General features: G+C 42.9%; 1 protein-coding gene across 1 annotated transcript; it reads left to right on the top strand.

Moving 5' to 3' along the window:
* Positions 1–21,093, top strand: leng8 (leukocyte receptor cluster (LRC) member 8). Its single transcript, XM_056285816.1, has 15 exons — positions 1–316; positions 2,812–2,944; positions 9,339–9,482; positions 11,146–11,223; positions 11,667–12,081; positions 13,639–13,789; positions 13,872–14,042; positions 14,860–15,105; positions 15,198–15,362; positions 16,174–16,468; positions 17,110–17,211; positions 17,329–17,397; positions 17,477–17,606; positions 17,939–18,146; positions 18,239–21,093. Exons 1-15 carry the CDS (start codon positions 276–278, stop codon positions 18,399–18,401), a joined length of 2,511 nt encoding a protein of 836 aa, XP_056141791.1. The 5' UTR covers positions 1–275; the 3' UTR covers positions 18,402–21,093.
* Positions 21,094–21,916: the final 823 nt, after the last annotated feature.

Raw genomic sequence — 21,916 nt, 5'->3', positions numbered from 1 at the left:
GCAGAGCCCTCGGCCTTCGCAAATGGAAGAAGACGCGTCAGACCGTAAGATCTGCCTCGTTTCGGGTTTTGCCGGCTTCTAAGCAGCGTGTCTGCAGTCTAGCCTGTCGGACTAAGTGGCGTCGTTCCCAGTCTGCGGATCGGTCCCGTTGCGACCAGCTCACGGCGGTTAAATCTCGACGGACTTCGTCTTGTTTACCTTGCCCGTTAGCGTCAGCGAGCTAAGGCTAGCGCTTTCTGGCTAGCTAGCGAAAGCCATCCATCCCCGTCGGTGAAATGGCGGCCAACACGACGCAGCCGACCCCTACCGCAAACTGGTATTTCAACTCTCTTTAACCAAACAACTTGTGCGAGTTAGACGTATAGTTGATGCTATATATTATATATTGACCTGAGTCATAGTCATATGGTTTTTTTTGTTTTTGTTTTTTTTACATTAGCAACATAGGTTGTAAACCAGTGTTGGATCGTTTCAAGCGACGTTGGAAGAACGATACTATCAATAGGTTTTCCTCAAAGCCGCCTTGCAAAACCTAAAACCCCCCCATCACGTTATGAAAGCGGAAGAAGCTGAAACGGGACTGATCAAATATTAGCTGACCAAAGAGCATAACTAGTACACCGAAGTCACAATAGGCAAGATAAAGCTAAAGTGACAAGGAGAAATGAGGACGAAGGGGGTAGCGGGCATATATAGAGTTCACAGATTACCCAAACGCCCGTCTAAAGGGGTTCAGGCTTATATTGTAAAGCATTAACTGATTCAGAGGCGGACTGCTCCTGGGGATGATTAGTTAGCCAATATGGCGAAATACTTCCAGGGGCGCTGTCGGTAGTCTCGCGATACCACACAGTCTGAGCTTTCCGATTGCCAATAGTGTGGGGATAGTTGCTGCAAAAAACCTGCGCCGGCTGCTTTGGAAATCTAGGACAGTGTTTCTCAAACCAGTCCTCAAGGAACCCCCTATCCTGCAGATTTGCATTGTAACCCTGCATAAGTAGCCCTGCTTGTACTTACTCAACCAATCATCTCAACGCACTTAATTATGCAAGATGTGCACACTCTTGACATTCATTGCTGATTGGTTGACTAACTATAAACAGGTACCTATTCAGGGTTGCAAAGAAAATCTGCAGGATAGGGGGTCCTTGAGGACTGGGTTGAGAAACACTGATCTAGGAAACGCCTTACCGGAATTGATGCCCCCCCCCCCCATTCAAGGGTAAAGTGTAAAACGCAGTCTTAGGAAAGTTCTATATAAATCAAGTCGTTATCTTCCTCTGTGGTGAAACAAACTGGCGAATGTTGTGATTGGCTTGGTAACAAGGAGAGAGCTCTTTAAACCATTACAGCAACTTTAGATTTTTTTTGATTCCCTTTTACTGAATGTCTGCGCAGTCCTCGAGATTGGGGACTTAGAGCGATTTTGTTTAAGACTTTTAGTCCAGGACAAGAAAGACAGGTAGTCCGCCTCCCAATGTCTTCATGCATGCTCAGTAATCCAGGTAAGGAAATCACAGAAAGTTGCATCAGTTCATCTGGACACAATATTGAGAGAAACGTTTCATCACTTATCTAGGGCGGCACAGTGGCCCAGTATTGTAAGATGGCAACAATGCTGTGATTGCAACTATTCTTCAACCCTCTGAATAGTACACATGGCCATTGTAACTCCAGACAGTGGTCACGTCAGTTTGCATATGAAACCGATGGTTGGTTCGGTCGTTATGCAACTGTGCTGTTTGTCAGGGTGGGGATACCTGCAGTCAATTGAGACTGAAGAAGTCACTTAGATGACTATACCCAGGCAGCATCGCTCATCCGCACTTGTCCAAACTATACTTTCCATTTATATTTTGGAATGTTTTCTCTGAAAGAGAACTTAAATTTAATTCTAATTATAACTATTCAAATCATCTGTTAACTCCCCCCTTTCATCTCGTTTTTCTAAGACCCTGTTTACACTTGGTATTAAAATGCATTTGGGCGATTGGATCACAAGTGGACAATGAGACACATCACCGTTTACACCTGTGTAGCATGCGTCTCCAAATGCGTCCTGCTGACCACTTGTGATCAGTTTTCATCACCCCGAAGAAGATGATTTTGTAACTGTCTATGTCTTGTCGGGGATGCATCAGGATGCATTAGCGTTTACACTACAAAAGTGTTCAAATGCGTCCCAGACCACCTCGGCAAGTGGTTTGAGTAACCAGTTCACAAAACGTTTTGGTGCTGTCCATTTGTGATCTGATCTCAAAAAACACATTTTAAAACCAAGTGTAAATGGGGTCTTAGACTCGCGCTGTATTGAGTATTATGTCAGAGTTTTTGTTATTTGGGGTGCTTTAACTGTACGCTCTCCCTCATGCCTCTCGGAGCATGGAGAGCTGTTTTCTCCCCTGTTCTGCTGTATGCTGGACTGTTACAGTGCATAACCAAATGTGGAATGAGCAGCAGTATATTCTGTTTGTTAGTGTCCAATAAGTTTGTAATGAGCTGGAACTGCAGCACCGATTTCATTTTGAAAGAGGCCAATAGGTAAACTCCCCTTTTTAGTGCTTACCAGCGGCAGCATTGGTTACCTGATCCAGCAGCCCAATTGTGTAACTTAATCACTCTGTCACTCCAAACACGATCAGTCATGGACTTACGCATTTTTAGGGCTGTGTTGCTGGTCCAGTCCAGCCAAAAATAGCATTCTGTATTTATCTGTTTTACAGATAAGTTGTGTATGACAGCAACAGTTATGGAGCTAGGTAGCAAATTTTGTTTTTCCATGCCCTTGACCTAGTTGCATTGTAATGACAGGTCCTATGGAACCTCTCCAGAAAGCCAGGTCCATGAGAACCCAGAGTGGGAGAAGGCAAGACAAGCACTTGCCTCCATTAGCAAGAGTCAGAGTGCTACCAAGACTGCGCAGGCCAACCGGACCACAGCAGAGGTATGTCTCAGTGAGCGAGTGGAGTGGTGGCCTAAAACCAATTGTTTTGATTGTAAAGGTCAAAATTACAGATGTCTTTACATTTGTCCTTAAAGTCTGTCAAATGAATGATCACTAGTGATTTTATATTACTTGGGTCTCATGCTTCGGTCTCTCATTTCACTTCGTGTGTACACATCACATCATTAATCAGATTTACCAAAGTCAGAATACCAGATTTGTTGTCTGTGAGTCAGTGATAGCATAATACAGGGGTATTCAATTAAAATTCAGAGGTCCAGTCACTCAAGTTTCCTCTCAGCAAAGGTCTGAACCATCAGCTTGCACTATGATTAAGTGTTGGGGTTAATATTCCTGCCTTTGCCCCTGACCAAGACAGTGGAAAGAAGAACTGAAGTTGGTCCCAGGGCACTGCAGCTGCCCACTGCTGCTATACAATAGAATGGGTCAAATGCAGAAAACATATAAGTTGTAAGAATACAATTCGTTGTAAGAATACAATGACAAAATAAAGTGGCGTTCTTTTTGATTAAGGGGCCTATATTGTAGTTGCTGTATACAGGGATTAAATGTCTATGCATGCTCAATAATCCAGTCAGAAAATCAAAGACAGTTGAATCATTTCATTTGGACACATTGACAGAAACGTTTCATCACCCGTCTACTGCTCCTTTTGTACTACATGGTATCGGCTCAACTCAACTTTTTCGTTTTCCATTACCGGAAAGTACTGGCATTTTGGTAATTGTTGCCACTTTTCTGGTACCACCTATGTCGAGGTTCCAAAGAAACGAGCAGGTACAAAAATCATTGCAGACCAGCTACACTGAGGGGTTCTGTTACAGTAATGGAAAACGACACTCAGCGAGTCGAGTTGAGCCAGTACCATGTAGTGGAAAAGGGGCACAAGTTTCCTCTTCAGTCTAAACTGACTGCAGGTATCTCCGCCCTTATAAACAATACTGTTGCATAACGACCGAAACCAACGATCAGTTTCATATGCAAATATGGACGTGACCATTAACTAGAGTTACAGTGGCCATATATACTATTCACCGAGATTAGGGAATGTTTGCAATCATAGTGTTATAAGATGGCGACAGATGTACTCTTAAAAGGTACACTGCACCAGAAATTGCCCCCCCCCCCAAGGATCAGGTCCCCCGGCATAAACGGAGCAATATAGTGTATGCTGTTAAGTGCCAGGAGGATTGCCATGACTTTTACATTGGGGAAGCTAAACAGATGCTGGCCAAGAGGATGGCACAACACAGAAGAGCTAACACGTCAAGCCAGGACCTGTAGTCTACACCCATCAACAGGCCAGTGGCCACTCTTTGAAGTATGGGGATGTGCACATCCTTGATAGGGAAGAACGCTGGTTTGAACGGCGAGTCAAAGAGGCCATCTATGTGAGGAGGGAATGACCATCCCTGAACCCGGGGCTAAGACTACATCTGTCGCCGTCTTGCAGTGCTGTGATTGCAAACATTCCCAAATCCTCTGTGACTAGTACACACGACCATTGAAACTCCAGTTAGTGGTCACGTCTATTTGCATATGAAACCGATCGTTGGTTTCGGTCGGTGTGCAACAGTATTGTTTATTGATGGGGATACCTGCAGTCAGTTTAGGCTGAAGAGGTCACTTAGATGAGTGATGAAATGTTTCTGTCAATAAATGTTATGTCCAGATGAACTGATTCAACTTTCTTTGTTCTTTGAAAAAATGCTGAATTTGTACAAATAAGAAAAATATAACAGCTGTAACGTCCCATGTCTGTCTCCCCTTTCTCCTACTTCACTTAGCTTGGTTTAGTCAGAGAATGGGCTTAATTTGAGCAAATAACACAAGACAGCTTTAAGGTACTTTTTCCTTTTTTGTCCCACTTCCCATTTTATCTTTTTTGTTTAGTGAGAAAAATGAGCATTTGCTTGTCCTGTCAGTAGTTTAAATGTAGGCTGGAATGTCAGTGCCATCACATGGACAAATATAAATTATGTGCTCATTGGTGAGTCAGGAGTGATATTTTGTTATACTGATGTTTGTAGTCGAAAGCGGACTCGAAAATGTATATGGACCCCAAATGTGGTAAAAAGGTGTCACAGACAGTCTGTAGCCAGAAAGTGGTAGCGTCAGTTACTACAAAATACTCTTAGTGCAGTATCTGCTCGGAGATCAGTCCGTTCCATATGGAGAGGTCCAGTACGTGCCCATGCACTCTAACAATCCCTCGTCAGTCAATGGCTTTTTATGTTGACCCAGAATACAATCAACTTTCAGTGAATGTTCGTTTGCATGTTCCTGGGCCGTTAATGAATGGAGAGGATTGTGGTGGACCGATTATCATACCGTCAGTTCGTACACGTTCCGTGCCCTCACCTCTGATTTCTGTGTTTAGGTTTTTCTCAAACTATCTGTGCTTTGTCTCGTATAGTTGCGCTTCACATTGGCGCTTTTTACAAGCGCCTTTGTCTCGGAACATATGAGGCAGACTGGTCTGGCAGTCGTTGCTGGAAGAGTGAAGGCGTACTGCTCTGTCCGTTAGGAGTGTAACGATAAACGTATTTGTACCGAAAATGTTTGGTATGTGTCTTTCGGCTCAGCACGCATGTATACCGAACGAATGCAGCGTTGTTTTAACCAGTTCAAACATGGAACTTTGTGTGAAATTGAATTTAAAACTAATCTAAAGCGTCGTGCTCAGTGGGTCAGGCCGGTTTCGTGCTTGTTTATTTGAGAGAATGTGTTGCACAGTCCTTAAGTGAAGGTGGAAGCGGCTAATGTGAATACAAGTACAGTACAGTTAATTTTCTAAATGCTGCACCTTAATGGATGTTTATTATATGTATTCATTTGAGAGGATGTTTTTTTGATTTACTTAAGTAAAATTTACTTTTTTATTAGTAGGTTGCAGCCTGTTGTGTTATCAACAAAACGTTTTGCATATGAAAGACAGAGCCATAAACCACTGTTTTATTAAAGAAAGAAAGAAGCCATTTTACCTTTTGGTTCTTTTCCCCTCACTGTAACGAAAACCTACTGAACCGTGATTTGTGTGTACTGTTACACCCGTAATGTCCAATCAATAATTTCTGTCTACTTTTCTCATTTTGGATTTCGCCATTCTGTCTTCTCTCCTCTCACTCCTGCGTACATTTCTCTCGCTCCCTCTTTTTGTCACTGACTGCCAGAGAAATTACTTGGACTTGCTGAGGTGTGTGAACAACATGGTTTTTAAACCAGGCAAGGAAGTATATTTGTATAGCACATTTCAGCAACAAGGCAATTCAAAGTGCTTTACATAAACCTGAGTCCATGACTACACCAAGATTTCAGGCGTGGTTTGTGGTTTTTAACAATAATGATCGTAGCTGCTGAGTGCTGACCTTTTATCATTCTTCCTTGGCGCCAAAGACAGTTACTTCAGTTTTATCTTTAATTGTGAAGAAATGCACTTCCTCAGCACTGGGATTTTAGTGCCCTGGTGATGATGGTTATGTAAATATGTGTGTCGTCTGCATAATTACGGTAACGTATTTTGTTGTTTTCCATTATCTGAACTAGTGGAAGCATGTATAGATGCATGTGATCGGTCTGGGGCCTCCCTGCTCCGCTTAATGTTCCGTTGACAATGTTATAAATTTCTCATTAGTTTCTCATGGGTCGTGGTCCAGATACAGCCATTGCTCGACCCGGGACAGCGGTCCACTAATTTGTGAACCCTGGCAAAATATTACCTTTAAACATTTTACACTGTCTATAGGCGTAAGATATGACCTTGTGTGGAGCAGCTTTCCACTATAACTATGCCCGCTGATGTGAGCATAGTTACAGTGCATCTGGAAAGTATTCACACCCCTTCACCTTCCCCACATTTATTATGTTACAGCCTTATTCCAAAATGGATTAAATTCCTTTTTTTCTCGTCAATCTACACACAATACCCCATAATGACAAAGTGAAAAAAGGTTTTATAGAAATTTTTGCAAATTTATTAAAAATAAAAAACTGAAATATTGCATGTACGTAAGTATTCACACCCTTTGCTGTGACACTCAACATTGAGCTCAGGTTCATCCTGTTTCCACTGATCATCTTTGAGATGTTTCTACATCTTGATTGGAGTCCACCTGTAGTAAATTCAATTGATTGGACATGATTTGGAAAGGCACACACCTGTCTATATAAGGTCCCACTGTTGACAGTGCATGTCAGAGCAGAAACCAAGCCATGAAGTCAAAGGAATTGTCTGTGGACCTCCGAGACAGGATTCTATCGAGGCACAGATCTGGGGAAGGGTACAAAAAAATCTCTACAGCTTTGAAGGTCCCGAAGAGCACAGTGGTCTCCATCATTCGTATATGGAGGAAGTTTGGATCCACCAGGACTCTTCCTAGAGCTGGCCGCCCAGCCAAACTGAGCAATTGGGGGAGAAGGGCCTTGGTCAGGGAGGTGACCAAGAACCCGATGGTCACTCTGACAGAGCTCCAGTGTTCCTCTGTGGAGATGGGAGAACCTTCCAGAAGGACAACCATCTCTGCAGCACTCCACCAATCAGGCCTTTATGGTATTGTGGCCAGACGGAAGCCTCTGCTCAGTAAAAGGCACATGACAGCCCGCTTGGTGTTTTCCAGAAAGCACCTAAAGGACTCTCAGACCATGAGAAACAAGATTCTCTGGTCTGATGAAACCAAGATTGAACTCTTTGGCCTGAATGCCAAACGTCACATCTGGAGGAAACCAGGCACCTCTCATCACCTTGTTAATACCTTCCCTACAGTGAAGCATGGTGGTGGCAGCATCATGCTGTGGGGATGTTTTTCAGCAGCAGGAACTGGGAGACTAGTCAGGATGGAGGGAAAGATGAATGGAGCAAAGTACAGAGAGATCCTTGATGAAAATCTGCTCAAGAGCGCTCAGGACCTCAGACTGGGGCGAAGGTTTACCTTTCAACACGACAACGACCCTAAGCACACAGCCAAGACAACGAAGGAGTGTCTTCGGGACAAGTCTGTGAATGTCCTTGAGTGGCCCAGCCAGAGCCCAGACTTGAACCCCATTGAACATCTCTTGAAAGACCTGAAAATAGCTGTGCAGCGACGCTCCCCATCTAACCTTACAGAGCTGGAGAGGATCTGCAGAGAAGAATGGGAGAACTACCCCAAATATAGGTGTGCCAAGCTTGTAGCTTCATACCCAAGAAGACTTGAGGCTGTAATCGCTGCCAAGGGTGCCTCAACCAAGTACTGAGTAAAGGGTGTGAATACTTACGTACATGCAATATTTCAGTTTTTATTTTTAATAAATTTGCAAAAATTTCTACAGAACCTTTTCCGCTTTGTCATTATGGGGTATTGTGTGTAGATTGATGAGGGAAAAAAAAGGAATTTATAGTATTTTGGAATAAGGCTGTAACCTAACACAATGTGGGGAAAGTGAAGGGGTGTGAATACTTTCCGGATGCACTGTATAATAGTTGAAAGCATTATGTTTTTTATCCCCCAGAATTTAACTCGTCTTTGGCTCTAGTAACTCCAGACAAAAAGTTATGCGTTTTGGCTTTGTTTCTGAGAGATCTTGTCTGAACTGTATTGCTTGTTGCCACTTATTACTTAAACTGTAGCTGCTCCCTAAAACTCTGGGTAAGAATCCAGTGCAGTCTACAGGTTGACTCTTGTCTTGAAATAAATATAAGGCGAGCTGTTCCTGCGTCACAATCCTGTTTTTGCACAGGCGTCAGAGATGCCCTCCTGTCATTTTCTTACAACACTTAGTAAAGATAACGTAACTCAGGTGTCATTTCTAATATGTAATTTCTAATATGTTTTTAAGGCATCTAAATTGTTTGGGAGGAAAAGTTCTATCCTTTTGGTTCTGTTATTGTTTTTTGTATGGATTTGTGGCAGACTTCAGACCGTAATGCTGATATCAGACATTACCGCCTGTATGGTCCCTGACTCTAATGAGGTGCTTCCAGTCCGCAAGCCACAATTCTTTTGTAAAACTACTTGTGGATTATGTTCCATTTATTGACCAGATATGTTTTCAGCAATAGCAGAATACCCATGTACAGATTTCTAAAGTTTGATCGTGTTTTTAATTTGGGCCTTTGTGGACACGCTACAAGTGAATAAAAGAAACAGGAGTTACAAAATAGAGTTAAACAAAAGTAGATAAAAACAACACAACATCAGTCCAGGCAAAATCCTTAAAACTAAGAACAACATAAAAACTCTAAAAGTTGAAAATAGTTTACAAAGTTGTGAACTGTACAGGCCGAAGTTTTATTCTCTTCAAGCAATGGCGTCTCTTATGCTTTACAACAGTGTCTACTCAATGTTTACCATCCTAACTCCAAGGTCATGTCTCCATGTGTGTCCATGCTTTTCAGGCTGGTCAGTTTCCGCCTGTAGCATCTGACTCTGCAGCCATCCATCAACAGCAGCAACAGTACTATCAGTGGTACCAACAAAATCAGCAGCAGTATCCTCCTGGATACTCCTATTCTTATAACTACTACTACAACATGGGTCCAGTAAGTATTCATAAAGTAGATTTCAGAGGTGTGTGTGTGTGTGTGTGTGTGTTTTATTTCACAAAATGTATTCAAAACCTTAAGAATTCAGACAAACATGCTAAATATCACAAAAACCTTTTGTGTGAAGTTAACTTTTATGCTTGAAGTGAAAATGTTGATATGTTGGTAAAGAGAATTTGGCAATCTCACTGTCCGTGCCATTTCATATTTCATTTCATATCTGATTTAGAATCCAAAATCAGAAAACCAATAACAAACTGTTAATTTTGTTGTTCATACAAATCCAAAACCAGAAAATCAATAACGGGCTGTGGTTTGTTTGTTTTTTGGTGTTCTGAAGTTAAAAATAGAACATGAAAAAAACGGGGTATTTGTTTTCTTCGATTTTTGTCATTAAACATTTCCTATTTGTTGTGACCGGGAAGATGTTGATTTTTTTTTTTAGCATGCCTAAACAGATGTAGTAATAATAATAATAAATCAATCTTATATAGCACTTTCCTAATGTCATTCCACTCTGTCTGGTCGCTACTGAACTTGAAGTAGGTGTAAAGTGAGCTGCCGAGTACAAAACCATGGTTAAGCCGGTCGCCATCTGATTTTTTTTTTCAACAGTATTGTTATTACAGTAAGGCACTCGTCATTTAACTTCCTACTAACCTGTGCTAAATATAAATGGTTTTCTTCCCCAGTATTTTGCACCAGACTTGGTTTTTCTTGGTAAGCGTGGGCACCAGCATGTCTCAAGAGTAACAACTGACTGTTTGACCAACACCATTTGCTATGTCAGACTCATTTCCACCACAGGAATTTTTTTTCCGAAACTCAAAAAGTTTTTTTTTTAATTGACTGAACTTTTCCATGCTTTTCCTAAGAAGGAACCAGGGCCGATCATTGAACTGTGGTTCCAGGAAGTTTTAGAACCCACTCTGGGATAGGTAGTTTTCTAAGGCCTGTGAATTGTTGGGGAGGAGTTTGTGTGCTGAACTAATGCACACTTGACTGAGAATCAGCAACTGCCATTTTTAAAAACGAGAAGCTTCCTGGCAAGCAAACAAGCTGTTGGCTGTAAACACCGGCATTTGGTATTTACTTGTAATTTACAGAATCTTCATGGTTCTTGTAGTACTTTGGGAAAGCACGCTTTCTTCAAGACTAAGTAGTTCCCTTTGTGGATAGTTCTGAACTCTTTTTTTAAGTTCTTGAAAGGGGTCGTTAACTTTGGTGGAAAACTGCATATAGATGCAGTTAATCGTTTATTCAGTTAATCATTATACTTGACAAGCATTTTTTTTTTATAGGTATTTTGTAGCATTAAGTGATTGCTTTCTGGTGACTGAATAGAGTGACGGGTTAATAAGCACCGGCTTAATGTGTCACAGCAACTAAAATAAATGTAAAAGAATCTATTATCACATAACCATCATAGGGGGAAAAACTTATAACTGGTGCAGAGCGTGAAGTGTGTGCAGATCACAAGTGGACTATGCCTGGAAAAAAACCCAACTGTAAATAAGCACATCCTATTTCAAAACAGTGCCCCCTTCATTTGACCTTACTCATCACACGTAATGAAACGCATATGACTAAATGCTAATGGTATTATCGCTGTTTTGTTGTTGTTTTGTGTTCGTGTGTGTGTGTGTGTGTGTGTTCCCAGTATGGTGCTGGATATCCACCAAGTCAGTATGGAGCACCTCCAGGGCCTTACCCAGGACCCCCTACTCCTAATGGACAGGTACAGAACAGGAATTTTAAAATGAGAAGAAGGATGTTTAAAAATACTCTTATTTTTGAATTTGTGTTTGAAGCAGCGGTTCAGAGAGGTTGTCTGTTCTGTGTCATTACATTATATTTATTCAGTACGTGTACAGAAGTCAGTTACTGTGGGAACTCAACTTTGTTTAATTACTGGATACATATTGTGATCATATCAGCCGTGACTGAAATGATCACTAAGTGGGTTCCATTGTATACTCAGAGCTGTATGTACTGGTCCCATGTTTTATATTTCATTTTTTATCTCAGGTGAAGATTAGGCAGTTGTCTACCACTTTATAAATTGGTATTTGAATCTTTAGTTCAGCAAAGGCTCCTTTAGACGTGTTCTTATACAGGATGATAAAAACCTGGCCCAAAATACATGAAATAAATTGGGCCCTGTTCTTTTTTTTTTCATAGCCTCCTCCTGTTCCTGGAATGGATGACCCATCATCTAGCTACCCCTCTCAACCCCAGCCCCCTCCCCCCGCGACCCCTCAGCCCCCCCAGAGCCCAACCACCTCAGAGAAACCCCCTCCCCCTCCACCCCCACCCAACTCCCAGTACCCCCCACCTCCATCACAAAATGCTTACAATACCAACAGCACTATGCCTTACTCACCTGGTGATCCGAACCAAATGAGAGTGTACAATCATAACCAGGGGAGGCCCAACTACGGACAAGGCTACCAGACCCAGAACACCTATCAGGCCTCTCAGAATAATACCCAACATCAACAGCAGCAGCAGCAAGGCCAGTATGGATCAGGGCTGGTCAGAGCAGACGTCAACAAAAGCCAAAAACAAGGACAGCAACTCTGGCACCGCATGAAACGTAAGATTGGATTTTCTTGGAATATGCTGGTGCATGTAGATGCTGTCTTCAAAGAAAGACTTGACAGCCCATCACTTGTATTTTAACAGTTTTTAAGGTGTCTTTATAGAGATCTATAGAAGTAAGCTATATTTTGACTTTTTTTTCCAAATATTCTTCTCAGATTTCAGTCTCACTTTTTCATGATTTAAGCTTCTCTCCAGTATGTCTTTATGAATGCTCAATAATCCACGTAAGAATTAGTTCATCTGAACACGACATTTATTGAGAGAAATGTTTCATCACTCATCTAAGTGACCTCTTCAGTCTCAACTGACTACAGGTATCCCCACCCTTATAAACAATACAGTTGCGGGGCATCCGGGTTGTGTAGAAGTCTATTCCATTACTAGCAACACGAGGCTCGCCGGTTGAAATCCCCATTTAACCTCCGGCTTGGTCAGGCATCCCTACAGACACAATTGGCCGTGTCTGCGGGTGGGAAGCCAGCTGTGGGTATGTGTCCTGGCCGCTGCACTAGCGCCTCCTCTGGTCAGTTGGGGCGCTTGTTCGGGAGGGAGAATAACGTGATCCTTCGGCGCCATACGTCCCCCTGGCAAAACTCCTCAGTCAGGTGAAAAAGAAGTGGCTGGCGACTCCACGTGTATCGGAGGAGGCATGTGGTAGTCTGTAGCCCTCCCTGGATCGGCAGAGGGTGTGGAGCAGTGACCGGGATGGCTTGGAAGAGTGGGGTAATTGGATGGATACAGTTGGGGTGAAAGGGGGAAGGGAGGGGTCAGAAACAAACAAAAAAAAACAATACAGTTGCATGATGACCGAAACCAACAATCAGTTTCATATGCAAAATAGGCGTGACCATTAACTAGAGTTTGAGTGGCCATGTGTACTTTTCACTGAGGATTTGGGAATGTTTGCAATCACAGCATTGTAAGATGGGTGTAAAATGGGTCAACTCTTTAGCATACCCTACAGTTTGTATTTAAGACTGCGTGGTTGTCCATTGTCTTGGCATTGCTACTGCTGTAAATCAGATGAACACCCAACTGTTTGACCAATCACATTCACCATTTCACAGGTGTAAAGAGTTATGGTCATTCTAGTTTAGGTTTTTTACAGCTAGATCCATGTTTAAATCTTAAGTTTTTGAAGGCCACATCAAGCAGAAATTTCAAGTTTGAGTTCAGGCTTGTTGCATCACCGCACCAAAATAAATATTTGGCATAAATTTACTTGGGTGGTTGCATTGCCCAGGTGGGTCACCTCAATAACTGCATGTCAAACCCTGTAATCATAATAATCCCCTTCTATGGATATATTTTCAATTTGTCCATTATCAAAGTTAAAGAAGAACAATGGAGACGGTGTAGATAGATTCTTCTTTGCCTTGAGTTTGCAGAATTCGATGCTGTTCTTTCTTTTGCTTCAGTGTTGGATTATAATGGCTCATTTGTGTGAAATCACAACACTAATTTGGAGGAGGAGGGGGCAGAAAAATGTTGGGCACTCGTCTTGCTGACAAGTCACGTTTTCTACTTTATACAACTCTTGTTTCCATAGAGGCTCCGGGAACAGGTGCTGTAAAGTTCAATATTTCCAAGAAGCCCTATGTCATGACCAGTCCGACCTTCCCCCCAGGGGAGCAGCCGTCAACTCCTACCCCTTCCTCTCCTGCTACTGCCAATACTGCACCTGGAGCTGCTCAAACACGGTGAGAAATGGACTGTCTCTACAATCTGTCGCAGCTTTTCTTTTAATGAATCATATACTAATTATTGACCCAATCTGTCCAGGCCTCAGGACTGGCCCCAAGCCATGAAGGAGTATGTCCAGCGCTGCTTCACTGCCTGTGAGACTGAGGATGACAAAGACCGCACAGAGAAGGTGCTGAAGGAAGTTTTGCAGGACCGGTTGAAGGATGGCTCTGCCTACACCATTGACTGGACCCGAGAGCCATTACCAGAGTAATTAAAATATGTACTAAGCCAAACACAGTGATTTTGTGACATGACAAATTAGGTTAAAGTAATAAACTACCTGGCAGAGGAGAAAACCAACAGTATTGGTCTCCGAGGACCGGTTTCAGAACCTTTGTACAAAGCAACCATGTAAGCCATGTATGTATCTCTATGTTGCTGTTTTATTCCAGTTCCTTTTTGGGTTTGACTATTTTTTCCCCACTGGTTACAACTTTGTTTACATCAGGATTTTATTTATATTTTTATTTGAACACAATGCTGGAGAGACAGGTTTTCAAGCCTGATTTATTATCACTGTGGCCTGGTCAACTGATTTTTAAGGTCAGCTGAATCATTGTGGATTAAGCACTGATCTAAGGTGGTTGTGGCATACATTCACAAAAAAATGATCTTATTTTGTTTGAGGTTTTATCTTTTGCCTTCTGATTCTGAATCTTGACGGTGCCATCAAGATTCCATCCATCCATTGTCCAAACCGCTTATCCTGCTCTCAGGGTTGCGGGGATGCTGGAGCCTATCCCAGCAGCCGTTGGGCGGCAGGTGGGGAGACACAGTTTTATAAAAATCATCCCCCCCGACTGGAATCTGGACAAGTCTTTACTTACTCCTGTACAATGAATTGGTTAAAGACACAAATAGAACAGAGATCATTACTAGTCAATGAAAAGTGGGGAAAATTTGTAAAACTACAGGAAGTGAAAGGTGGCATGTCAGAACCATGGTGGACTTGATGAAATAATTTAACTAGTCTCATATTTTGTCTTTGGCATTCATTCTCTGCAATCCTTTCCTTTCCCTCTAGACTGAAGGCCAAGCAGTCTCGTTGGGAGGCGGTGCCATCCCAGAGGACACTGGACAGCTCAATCAGCCGGGGTGGAAATATATCTATCTCTACACGAGGCAGGGGTGGTGGTCACAAACTGGGCCACTACAGGAATGTCTTCTCTCAGAGGAGCCCCTCTTCCAGTTCGTCGCGCTCCTCCTCCCGCTCACCATCCCCCTCCTACAGCCGACACAGAGACCGCAGCAGCCAGAGGCACAGGCGCAGGTTAGTTACCTTTTCCCCTCCCCACTCCGTCTCTTTTCACTGTATTTTGCTAATTTGTACCTGTTGTAAATGTTTGGTCTCTGTGCCACTAGTGATTCTGGCTCCCAGTCAGACAGCAGCATGTCCAGTGACCTCCGACCTCAGCTGTCCCGACGAAATCAGAAAGGAGGCCGTGGCCGTGGTAATGACAGGGATCGAGGACGGGGAGGTGGAGAGAGGGGTCGTGGAAGAGGAGGAAAAGCAAACAGAGGAAGAAGGTAAAATAATGTTTTAATTGTTTGGTTTGTTTTTTTCTTTAAGCTTTTAGAACACTATTCATGAGCCATATTTTTAGACTTTAACTTTTAGAAATTCAATTAAATTTAACAATTATACTGCTACTGACGCATGGGAGCTATTTGATGTAATGTAATTTATTATTTGTCTTGATGCATGCATGCTCAGTAATCCTGGAAAGAAAATTAGAGGTTGAATCTGGATGCAACGTTTATTGACCGATACGTTTCATCACTCAACTAAGTGACCTCTTCAGTCTAAACTGACTGCAGGTGTCCCCACCCTTATCAACAATACAGTTCTATAACGATGGAAACCGACGACCAGTTTCATATGCAGATATGGGTTTGACCATTAACTAGAGTTTCAGTGGCCATGTGTACTATTCACAGAGGATTTGGGAATGTTTGCAGTCATGGCATAAGAGGGAATGACCATTCCTGAACGGGGGGGGGGGCTAAGAGTACATCTGTCGCCATCTTAAAATCCTGTGATTGCAAACATTCCTAAATCCTCTGTGAATAGTACACATGGCCATTGAAACTCTAGTTAATGGTCACACCCATATTTGCATATGAAACTGGTCATTGGTTTCGGTCATTATGCAGCTGTATTTATAAGGGTGGGGGCGCCTGCTGTCAGTTTAGACTGAAGATGTCACTTAGTTGAGAGATGAAACGTATCTGTCAATAAAAGTTGTATCCAGATGAAGTGATTCAACCTTCTTTGCTAATTTATTATTATTATTATTATTATTATTATGTCAAGTAATCCCTCCAATATTACTCCTAGGAACATGGATGATTCCAGTTCTGGCATGGGCAAGAAGAGGAAAGGGGGCAATGCTGGTCTGGACTTCCATGACCCTAACCGGGAGGCTAAGAAACAAAGCAGGGCAGCCCGCTTCCACAAGCAACTTCGTTCTGAGCCTCTGGTGCTCTCTATCAATACCCTGGACCTCCCCAACGGAACGCAAGAGGCCATCAGCTGGGAGGACTGCCCCATTGTGGGCACTTGCCAGGACATCACCAAGAACTACCTGAGGCTCACTTGTGCCCCTGACGCCTCAACTGTGCGTCCTGTGCAGGTAAGTTAAGTTCATCCTTATCCCTTGTCTCATCAGTTGAGTTATGAGACAAACTTAAGTTATTAAATCAATAAGAGAAATGTGGTTCCCTTTTGATGTTTTTTTTCCCTTTGTAAAACACCTTGAACTTTTTGTGTAATTTAAGAAAGATGAGATGCAAATTTTACTGTGTGTGAGTGAATAAGGTTGGGAACATCCTTAAGCCAGTGGCGTAGTGATTAGCGTGGTTGCCTCACAGCAAGAAGGTCCTGGGTTTGAGCCCTGGGGTAGTCCAACCTTTGGGGTCGTCCTCTGTGTGGCGTTTGCATGTTCTCCCCGTGTCTGTGTGGGTTTCCTCCCACAGTCCAAAGACATGTAGGTCAGGTGAATTGACCGTACTAAATTGCCCCCTAGGTGTGTGTGTGTGTGTGTGTGTGTGTTTGTGCGTGTGTGTGTGTGTGTATGTGTGTGAGAGAGAGATGGCCTGGTGGCCTGTCCAGGGTGTCTCCCTGCTTGCTGCCCAATGACTACTGGGATAGGCTCCAGCATCCCCGTGACCCTAGGATAAACGGCTTGGATAATGGATTGACTCCTTAAGCCGACTGAGGTAGAGATGGTACAGTCATGCTTTGATCCATCTCCACAAACTTTTTTTTGCCCAGGTGCTGAGAAAATCTCTGCAGGCGGTTAAGACCCACTGGAAGACCCACCAGGACTATACCTATGCCTGTGAACAGATGAAGTCCATACGACAGGACCTCACGGTTGTTTTAACTCATTAAATGCTAGTATATTCTCTCCCTTTACTATGGCAAGTTTTTGCTTTTTAAAGGACTTTTAACTGAATTCAGCTGTCTCTTTAACACCCCCACCACCCTCAGGTCCAAGGAATTCGAACAGATTTCACAGTAGATGTGTACGAATGCCATGCACGCATCGCTTTGGAAAAGGTAAGTTTGTCCTCATCCTGAGTAATCTTTTTTTTGGGGGGGGGTTTGAATACTGGTTAAATATCAGTTCTGTCATCAGGGCGACCATGAGGAATTCAACCAGTGCCAGACCCAGCTGAAGGCCCTATATAAAGACAATCCATCAGAGAACATAGGAGAGTTTACAGCATACCGATTGCTGTATTACATCTTCACCAATAATTCTGGAGGTAAAGCCACCATTTGTTTTTAACTGGATAAATATTTGTGACCTTGTGCCTTATACAATCTACTACTACTACTTTTGGCTGCTCCCACGCCACAGCGGCTTAGCCGTTTCCATTTCTTCCTGTCCTCTACATCTTCCTCTGTCACACCAGCCACTTGCATGTGCCATATACAATGTGGATACTAAAACAGTCAAATGTCTATGTAGTAATTTGAGAAATTGGTGAGACATGAAATATCAAGGACACGGTGAAAGCTTTTTCATATTCCATACAAGTATTTCCAAAGCTGTAGTTTCATGCTGTTAATTTGGACTGTTTGTCACGTCCTCCAGACCTGACGACGGAGCTGGTGTACCTGACCCCGGCACTGCGGGAGGATGATTGTGTGTCTCATGCTCTTGCCCTGCGTGCTGCCTGGGCTCTAGGAAACTATCACCGCTTCTTTAAGCTTTACCTGAATGCCCCACGCATGGCCTCTTACCTCATCGATAAGTTTGTAGAAAGGGAAAGAAAGATTGCACTCCGGGCCATATTAAAAACGTAAGTTGGTCACTAAATAAATGATCCAGATGTGAGAAAGTATTTTTAATGTTCGATGCTGATGTTCTTGTCTCTGTCTCCTCTCTCCGCAGGTTTAGACCCGACTTGCCGGTGCAGTATGTGCAGTCAGCTCTGGGTTTCCCTTGTTTAGACTCCTGTATGGCTTTTCTTACTGGGCTTGGGGTCACCTTCTTCCCCTCTGACCCCAGCAAGATAGACTGCAAAGCTAGCTCAGCTTTTTTGGCTGCTTCATGAGGGGAATGGGAGGGGGGGATTCCTGGGAGGGAAAGGAAGCACACTAAAGAGAAATACTTGGGGATGGACAGGGAACCTAGTAATATGAATGCACTGCACTTCAGACAACTCAGACAGTTTGGAAGGAGAGTAGTAGTGAGATAGCATCTTGAAAATCCTACAAAGGAAGATGTAAACTAGCAGAGTCCACTACAATATCTAAGTGTAAGTGCAGAAATAGATTGAATCTTCACACATTGAGAGATATGGACTGCCATAAACACAAGGGAGGCTATATGCACACATAACTGTTCAAACATGGCAGTTTAGCCCAATGCTCAACATCTTTCTCAAAATGTTAACTATATGAGAAACGGAGGTGAACATCTTAGATTGGAATTCTTTAAATCCATCACCATTAATTAGAGCAGTAGTCAAACCAGATTAGGGAGGAACATACCTCGTGGTTCCCCATTCATTACCATCCTCAGATGTCAAAGCTAACAGTTTTCTGTTATGTTTTTTTCCTCCTCAAGTCAACAGCTCCAAACTCCTGAAGAATTCAAGTCTTATCAGCCTAAAGAGAAATGAAGAGTGCTCTTCTTCAAGTAAACCATCAATGTTCAAGTCGACCCTCAGCGACTCCGAAGCCAAGGGATTCAGGCCAACTTCACGTTCCTCTCTAGAGACTGAAAACTAATATGGAGAAGACGCCCACAAAGTATCCAGGAGAAGAGGTGGTGGTTTGTATGTCTTTGTCCTGCCCCCCTGTTCCCACAAGGTATCTACAGTTGGCTATCCTACCTGTTCCTGCCAACCAACCTACCTCCCTGAAAGCTATGGACACTGAAATTCAAAGTGTGGCTCCTGTTTTAGTAAAGTAGCATTCGCTTATGTTACTTACACTGTTACCACTCACGCTCCTGAAAGTGGTTTCCTGGCGTTTGGAAGAGCTCTGCCTGAAGTCCCCTCCTATAAATGCCTAGTCTTTCTAATACATCTCAATCTGATAGGCATTGACTTCTTATATAACTGATAGGAGCCTCTATCCCTCACAAACATGGCTTCCCTAATTTCCTATATTCTGAAGCAAGGAGTCCCTCCACTAACCCAGGTGTAGTTCCTGGATTCAGGCAGAAAAGAAGTCCGCTACAATCGTCCCCAGGTTGAGGTTTCCCCGCCAGTGCTTGGAATCCTGAGTAATCCAGTCAGCAGTTCCTGCTACAGCAGCTCCAGGGAATGGCAGCCGAGAGGCACGACTTCGTGTCATCATCACCACCAGTGTCGTCGCCGTCATGCTGTGGTCGGCTCAAATGTCCATACTTGTCATTAACGTATGGCAGTTGATGAATTCTGCTCACTGAGCCGGTGGAGGTAACCTTGCTTCCCAGTGAGGTAATGGCCGGAGTGGTTTGTATGCTGCACCTTGTTGACCAGGCAGGAGTACGTATGTATGGCTGGTAAGAGAAGGGGACCTCTGTGGACGGAGCGGCTGTGCACTTTGCAGAGTGTGGTTGTATATGTCTCAGTTTCCTGGTCGCTCCACAATTCTGAGTTTGAAGAGTGTGTATGTGTGTGTATGTGTGTCTGTGTGTGTGTGTGTGTGTGTGTGTGCATGAATGCTGTGACGGCTCACTCGCAGAAGTGTTTAATTTGAATTATGTTTTTTGCTCGGCAGTACTGGCTCATTGGAGTAACGACAAAGTAGATGAAAGTTATTGAGCCGCACTCAGCCTTTAATGTGACTTTACATTTTGACCAAGTGAATAGAATACAGTTCAGATTTTAAATGACCTGTGAAATGGTAAATGAGTAAGGATCCCAGGGCCACATGAAAGCTGTGCTGCTGTCCCAATGTGATATGCTTATTTGCTTCAAGCTACAAAAAAACAAAAACTATTTTTACACTTTTGCAGATGGTAATTCACAATAAAATGACAGATGTAAGAGGAGTGTAGAGTGGCGCTTTTGTGTCCTGGTAGTTAAGCTCACAAAAAAAACCCAAGTTAAGATGTGGGTAGAGAGGCAAAATTTGGCAAGTGGCCAGTGTGCTGGTGCCATGGGACTCTTTCCTACCAGTTCATAGAGCCTACATGTTTCTCAGGATGATCACTAGAGAGCTCATAGTTAAACTGCCAGAAAATATACCATAGGCACTGCAAAACCAGCTGAAGCGTTGGAACGGTGTTGTTTATTTTTACCCTGCCCAGTATATTTGGATCTGAACCGAAAACGAATACCGCAACACTCAGTTCACTTTTTTGTCATGCAAAAATGGATGTCAAAATCTTTTGAGATTTTTCCCGCTTTATGAAATTGACATTGTTCAACCGTATCCAGTGTTAATCTAAACATGTTGAGCCTTGGGTGGTTTAAGTGGTGTTACCGAGCAGAAGAAGACCGCCGCAGGTCTCCTGTGTGATGTAGTATTTACTGCTGGTCCATGGCGTACATCTTTTTTGTAAATGGGTTATGAGGTTTCTGTCATGTTGTCTTCAGTTAGTGTGTAGTTTTGTTCTGTTCACACAGGGTAAGTGTGTTACTGTTTTTGTGTGCGTGGTTCACAAGACTCAGAACATGGATGTGAATATGTACATTTGATTACAGGCTCTAGTCAGAGCCAGATAATTTTTTCCAAATCTTTGACAAAGACTTTATATTAAGAGCAGTAAGATGTGATGATCGGGGGGGGGGGCTGTATGATAAGTGGAGGGGGTTGTTGTATGATCCTCCTCAGTGCAGCCTCGTCAGTTGGCTTTTGTTTAGTTCCCTCGTGGATTATCACGGTTATATAATACTTTGTTTTCATGCAGGAGACTGAATGGTGGGGCATCCTTGAAACCAAATCTGTGTCAGTTGTTACTCAGTAGACTGGTGTATTTATCATTTCATGTTCTATATTACGACAACTGTTGTGGTTTGAGACTTCCAAACATTTTCTTCACTGCATGAATGTTGTGTGTGTGTGTGTGTGTGTGTGTGTGTTTTGTTTTTGTTTTTTTTTGTTTTGTTTTTTGTTATTTTGTTTTGTTTTATTACCCAAGTTGCAATAACAAGAAAGAATTGGTTTGTAAAAGTACCTTCTCTCCAGCTAAGAACCGGAATGATTTGTTAATATTTGACCCGTGCCAGTTAAGATCGACATTTTTGTGTTGCTTTACTGAGTTCGGTGGCGATTCTCCCAAATGTTGTTGCTGATAATCTTGAATTGGAAAGATGAGAATCACAAGTGGCACCAGCATCCCCAGCCACACAGTATTCTACTACAGAAAACATGTAAACGCATAAATCCCATCAGACAACCCTCTTGTCTAAACCATGTTCACATGAACTGGGCTGGTTCAGTGCCATTTGTTTTTGAATCTACTCATTGTTGGCCACAGTTTTCTATCTCATTGTGTCCCTTTACTCCCTCTTCAACCTACCTGACCCTTCTCCTCTTTACTTTCCACTCCTCTCTCCTGACACACCGCTGGACCTCTTATTTCTTTCTGTTTGTAGTTCTACATTGCAGGAGCAAATGGAGCGATGAGTGG

The sequence above is a fragment of the Lampris incognitus genome, chromosome 9, assembly GCF_029633865.1.
Source record: "Lampris incognitus isolate fLamInc1 chromosome 9, fLamInc1.hap2, whole genome shotgun sequence".
NCBI lineage: Eukaryota > Metazoa > Chordata > Actinopteri > Lampriformes > Lampridae > Lampris > Lampris incognitus.
Note: the sequence above shows the minus strand (reverse complement) of the source record. Positions and strands in the feature narration are given on the sequence as shown.

Excerpts from the sequence above, each read along its gene's own strand:
- leng8 (XM_056285816.1), top strand. The coding sequence starts at position 276 with ATGGCGGCCAACACGACGCAGCCGACCCCTACCGCAAACTG. Across the intron at positions 13,790-13,871 it reads CCTGGAGCTGCTCAAACACG|GCCTCAGGACTGGCCCCAAG; the intron begins GTGAGAAATGGA and ends CAATCTGTCCAG. Across the intron at positions 16,469-17,109 it reads CAACTGTGCGTCCTGTGCAG|GTGCTGAGAAAATCTCTGCA; the intron begins GTAAGTTAAGTT and ends TTTTTTGCCCAG.